General features: G+C 39.3%; 1 protein-coding gene across 1 annotated transcript; it reads right to left on the bottom strand.

Moving 5' to 3' along the window:
- Positions 1-1124: 1124 nt before the first annotated feature.
- On the bottom strand, positions 1125-2708 carry CHRM5 (cholinergic receptor muscarinic 5; the record flags this gene model as incomplete). The annotated part of the gene is made up of 1 exon (XM_083863362.1): positions 1125-2708. The coding sequence occupies one exon, from the start codon at positions 2706-2708 to the stop codon at positions 1125-1127; it is 1584 nt and encodes a 527-aa protein (XP_083719488.1).
- Between the last annotated feature and the right edge of the window lie 3791 nt (positions 2709-6499).

The raw sequence follows: 6499 nt of genomic DNA, 5'->3' as shown, positions 1-6499 counted from the left end.
CAGCCACATCTGTAGCAGATGTGGTTTTGCTGGACCAAAAGAGAGTGCCTGAAGATAACTCAAGTTTTCAAGCACCTGATATTGACTAGTACTTGTAAAGCTGTTTAAAGACAAAGAATGTAAAGTGTTTTTAATAGTTTTACAGAAACATTAAAAAAGTTGCTTAAAAAATCTTTTCTCTTTAAAGGATGACAGTTCTTTCACTGTTTATATATAGGTAAATGTTATGGAAACTTTTGGAGCAAGCTTTTGGGCAACAAATGAGATTGCAAAAAAGACTTTCCTTGTGTTTAGATAGACTGCATCCATTGTGCTATACAGCCAGTTCTGATTTGTACCATTGTCACTGTTGAATAAAATTTTAAAATTTCCTTCAGAGGTACTGAGAACTGGAGAAATTCAGAGGTGTCTTCTAACCATCACCATTTTTACAAATGACTGTGACTTGCATGATGGAACTGATATTGGGACTGGCTTATTCATGTACAAAATTCATTCTCTATTTCTTCCACTATAAGCCCTTTCACTACAAGCCCTTCCTAAGTCTCCACAAGAGACATCCTTAAAGTGGATATTTTCTCAGTATTATATTCTTCTATAATCTCCCTAACCATTTAGTATTGAGGTTGACAGCATTTACCCTCTAGATAGTCCTTGTTTTACGTCAACAGTGGATGGTAAAGCCTCAAAACAGAAGTAGTATTGGCTGCATTGCTTGATACCTTGAAAACTAAATAAACAATATACTAGCAAAGAACTATTGGAAGAAACAGTTCTGCTCTACAGGGAGACAGACTGATGACCTAACCTGATGACTAGATGATCATCCCAGTCTAATTTCTAATAGTTTATAGTTTACTCCACCTATTCTTAGGCTGTAAGAAAGGATGTAAGACACCAAACACAATAATTGTAATGCAATTCTACTGTATGGTCAAAAACAACCTGTGTTGCTCATAGCAGCCACTGACTTTTTTTATCCCAAGAACACTACTTTCATGCAAAATTTAACTTTTCAGCAGATTTTTTAAACCACTAGACACAACAGCAATGGCTTTGAAAAGACAGGATTTTCTAGGTTACATCAATATCTATATTTCTCCTTATTTCTTATACAAGAACAATTATGGCAGTCTGGTATTGCCCTGCCAGTATAGTTTCTCTTCCACTTTTTTCTTTTTCCACTGGCAGAAAAGCAGCATCTTAAAAGTCTTCCTGAAAGTTTTATTACAGAGGGCATAACAAATAGGATTAACAGTGCTGTTCACATAGCATAGCCAGTATCCAAGGTGCCACAGTGTCAGGGGAATGCAGTCAGAGCAAAATGTGGAGATTAAAACCATGATATTATAGGGAGTCCATGTGAGGATAAAAGCCAAAAGAATGGCACTTAAAGTCTGTGCTGCTTTGCGTTCCTTTATAAGAACCATCCGTTTCCTTTTGGTGATTTGGTTATTTATATTTGGATCCATGCTTTTGATGGAAGGGTCCTTTGACAGAGCAGCAGAACAAGGAGTTATTTTTACTTTTCGGCAACCATTGTTGGCTTCCTGGGTGCCATCAGCCTTAACCACCAAACGGAATTTGTAGGCCACACATTTTTTACTTTTTTGTCCATATTCTTTGGTAGGTGACAAAAAGTATTTCTGGTTCTCAAAATCACTTTCTTCAGGTTGGTCTTTGACAACATCTGTAGTCTCACTATACTCTTCTGTCTCACTCTTAGATGGACTTTTGTAAGTTACTTGGAAAACTGAATCAGTAGCAAGTTTATCCTCATCTTCAGATGATGCATAGCTGCTGCAGGTGGTTAACTGGTCAGCCTTAGCCCAGTCCATGCAAGTACTCGCTGCCTGCGAGGCCTTCGCTGTAGCTGATGTACTTCGACTAGATGAAGACCAAGAAGCCTGACACCTCTCTCTTTTGACCAAGTTTTGTTGCTTGCAACTGAAGCAAGACTTCAGGAGAGTTTTTTGAGGCTTTACTGTCTCAAACTCTGCCACAGACTCTGAGCCCTGCAGTTCAGCGAGGTCCTTGGTGCGTTTCTCTGTCTCTTTGTAAATGCGGCAGTACAGGATGGTCATCACAGACACTGGAATGTAAAAAGCAGCAATTGCAGTACCAAAGGTAACAATGGGTTCATATAGAAACTGTATCTGGCACTCTTCAGGTGGTACTGTTCGTTCACCCACAAAATACTGCCAGCATAAGATTACGGGTGCCCACAACATGAAGGAAATTAGCCAAGCCATACCAATCATGATGCCAGCTCTTTTGGGTGTGCGTTTGGCCCTGTAAGTTAAAGGCCTTGTGATGGAAAAATATCTGTCAAAACTGATGACTAGAAGGTTCATTACTGAGGCATTGCTAGCTACATAGTCCAGTGCTAGCCACAGGTCACAGGCAAGGCTTCCAAGAGTCCAATGGCCTATGAGTATATAGGATGTATAAAGGTTCATAGAAAATATTCCAATGATGAGATCTGCACAGGCAAGGCTGAGTAAGTAGTAATTGTTGACAGTTTTGAGCTGACTGTTAACCTTAAAGGATATCATTACAAGAATATTACCCACTATGGTTATTAAGCTTACAATTGCAGTTACAGTGGCAATAGTAATGACTTCCCAGAGGCTATGCCCTTCTAACTGCTTATGGTTGATAGATGAACTGTTTACAACAGTAGAATTACTGAATAAACTGACTTCCATTCTTGTCCTTGGTGTATCGTCATCAGGACCTTAGCACTGTAGCATATTGCTTTCTGTACTCAGAAGCATCCTCTTGGAGATAGCTATAAAGATTGAAGGAAAAAAAGCAGAAAATTAAAGTAGCTCATTAATTAGCACAGACTTCCATTAGTTACCATGAAAACACTTGTGAAACAACCTATCATATTATTTGTGTTCTCTTTTTGCATTTTAAATGCTATTCCTACAATTGTGAACATAACTAAAATGCACAAATGTACATGCTAGGACAATGTGTTCTGGCATTTTATGACATTTCAAAATACAGTCTAACTATTATTTCATAAGACAGTCAACCCCTCAGCCCTTACATTTTGAATACCTTAGGAACCCTCTACATGTTCTCAAAACATACATTTGAATTTTTGCAGTGCAATAAGACAGCATTGCTTCCTACAGTATTTAAAATGCATGACAAGGTTTCAGAAATTATCTTTGAAAATTTTGTAGAAGTCACCAAAACCAGAAAGAGAGTAAGCAAAAACTGGTGATGCATAGGAGTTAGGAACCACACTGGCATGGCAACAGCAAGAAACAAATAGGTGTTAGAAGTGCTTGAGACAATGGAGGGCAATCTTTGAGCAAATGAATTGGGTGAAGCCAAGAAGATGTTTGTGGAAAAATCTCTATCAAGAGATCTGAGAACAGAGGAGACTGATGGGGTTAAGCATGGAAGTACAGTCTGAGTAGCTTGGATAAGTGAATGGTAGGACTGAGGATACAGAGGAGTAAACTGAAGAAGAAGAAGAAGAAGAAGAAGAAGAAGAAGAAGAAGGTAACCACAGTGGTAAAAAGTGCAAATTTAATAACCAATTTCAAATGCCAATTTAATACTTGCATAAGCAACAGAAGGGGAAAAGACCACTCTATTAATGCATACATGCCACATGCCACTGACATCCATTGCTTTCTACATTCCTCACTGCCATTTCTTGTGCCAGTGAACCTGTATTAGGCAAAATTTCTCTCAAAGATACCTGCTGGGTTTTGCGTAATTCCATCCCATCCAGTGATGCTAATCACTTATTCAATGCTTAGTCTCACTAAACTGTGTAATTTTTAAACAGCCAAATAGTACTCAGTTTTTAAAGTAAGAAATTAAAGATAAATTATTAACAGATTTTTCTACTTGGCTTTTAGATGGCATAAAACTGGTATGATCTTTTTTTTCAAAGCAGACACATGTTCAGCTAAAATTATCACATGAATCACCTATTAAAGTCCATTTCTAAGTCTTTAAGATTCTCTCTACATCAGATCTCTATTATATAGTCCTCCCTATCCATCCGCATCACTTCTCTGTGTTTTCATCTTTCATCCTAACTCTCAGAACACTGTTTTCTTTGGTCTTGGCAAGTGTCTTTTATTAACTGCAAGCTTTTACAGCCTATCTCTTTCCCACATCTGTCTTTTGTACCAAGTAGTTGTGTCCTGTCTCTCTCCAGCTGAATAGAATCTTTTTATAGCCACTAGTTGAACTTTCGGAAAAGCGTGTAATTTTCTTTCATTGACCTCTTTGTAAAGGGAGGTCAGTGACCTTGGATGTGTTTAAGAGGTATGTGGACCTGGCACTGTGGTTTAGGGATTACAGTGGTGGTTCTGGTTTCTGGACTTGGTTTTACAGGTCTCTTCCAACCTTGATGATTCGATGATTCTATGATTCTTATTTGCTTTTACTGTTTCCTTCACTTTTTTCCCAGGTCTCCTAAATATCCACAGAAATGTATCATGTTTCTACTTCAAACCCTGCTTAAATGGTGATAGCTTGTTGTGATGAAACTGGATAGTGGTAAGTTCTCTGATGTACTAAGACTTCTGCACATCGTACTTCTCAAAATGATTCTCCTCCATCTGTGTGTGTCTGTCATCTCCCATTTTATATTTACATGTTTCTGCATCTGTATTCTGCTCATACACAGCAGATACTGAGCCTAATTCAACAGGATTCTAGTTCATGTATAGACCTTGCACACTAATAACAATCGTAATACACGCATGTTGACCATCTGTACACTTGGCTTTCTCTCTTTCCAACCTCCAGAGTCGGTCTAGCAGCCAAGAATAGCTGAAGTGTCACTGCAGTTCTAATTAGCCCTATGCAAAGAAAGACATTTCATCCTGGCTCTGCATTCTGCAAAGACCTCTCCCAAGTCAGAGCTGTCTTGATGAGTAATGCACTGGTTTTACAAAATCTTTACAAAAACTTGAAGGGTAGGAATTTATTTCATGTGAAACAAAGGCGTGTGGAGCATCTTCATGGCTGTGGTAGGTAACTGAGATGTGAGAGAGGAATATGTGTTTCTGCTACCCCATGTGGCTTATGCTTCTTTTTCTGAGGACAGTCAGCAAAGTTGTTCTGAGCATTAAAAGCTCTGTGTGACTAAATTTTCTAGCATGGCAATGTGGTAGTGGGTTTAGTGTGGCAACGTCAGGGGACAATGAGGACCGTTCGCTCTGTGACTGAAGGGGAGGACAATGCCGAGGCAGACGGGAGCTGAGGCCTGACCAAGGAGTAGCAGGATGTGGAGAAGCACATTTGGTTCATGAGGCCAGAGACAGTGATAGCCCAGTGCTTGCACAGCAAGTCTGTAGTGATGAGGTGGGTCTGAGACCAAGCCAGGAAGCCCAGCTGGCAGGTCTGAGCCCGGATCTGACCAGGACTGAGGAGACGGAAGGCCAGGTGTGGATGTAGCTGTGGCCCAGCTGCAATGTAGCACAGGCAAGGGCCAGCAGTACAACCTCAGCTGAAAAGCAGTTCCCAAGGAAAAGGAGAGGGAGGCCCTCATTTCTAGCTTTCTTCAACAGGCCTTACCAACAGAGCGGCTGGCCTTGGGTTTTTGCAAGATACCAGCTAAGGCTAGAGATGGTCTTTAAAAGGCATAGCTATGAATATCAGGTACATGAATAAACTTTTACAAACTACATTTGCCCAACATCCGGGTTTGAGCAGCCATGTAGAACAATTACAGGTGATTTCAACTTTCTGCCTTATTTTGCCAGAAGATGGCACTTGCCTCAGAAGAGGGAAGACTGGAAATTGTATAGATGCTGTGGCCTGTAATGCTTTGTCTTTGCCATTAGAAAGCAAGTGTCCCCCTCCCTCAGGTCACTTACATTCCCTAACATTAGCAATTAGGAAGAAAGACTGCTCAAATTACACTGTGTGGATTGCAGAATTCAGAGCAACAGGAGAAGCAGAAATTATTGTTGTTGTTGCTGTTGTTGTGACACAGATGTTCTTGGTTTAAACTGACACGGGTTGGAGAAATATGGATAATATGTTATGGAAACTACATAATTTATTAATAAATTTCTTAATAATTTCTTAATAAAAAGCACTACTTTTTATCATCATGCAAAGCCTTCCCTCCCTAATGGGCTATTTTACTGTGATGTCTATAAAGTTGACAACAGCTGACTTACTAGTATGCAAAGATCTCTTCTTGGCATGTTGGCCATTCTCGTCATCTCATCATACTCTATCCTCTTTTTTATCATAGGTTTGTGTTAACACTTTGTGGCATTACCTTTTGTCATCTATTTGTGTATCACTCAGGGTAATAGAACCTGTGAGTGGGAGCCATGTGCTATGGTAACATAATTTATGTTAACGGTCTATCATAAGAGATGATAATAATAGGGAGATCAAAACTAAATTATAAAATCAAAATGCATATGTACAGTATCATGACTTTGCTATGTCTCATAATTATTAATGCATGATATTCACACTTGTGAGTTGTAATGGTATT

Source organism: Zosterops lateralis (assembly GCF_965231275.1).
Source record: "Zosterops lateralis genome assembly, chromosome: 6".
Classification (NCBI taxonomy): Eukaryota; Metazoa; Chordata; class Aves; order Passeriformes; family Zosteropidae; genus Zosterops; species Zosterops lateralis.
The sequence above is the reverse complement of the archived record's forward strand: the minus strand, read 5'-3'. Positions and strand labels throughout refer to the sequence as shown.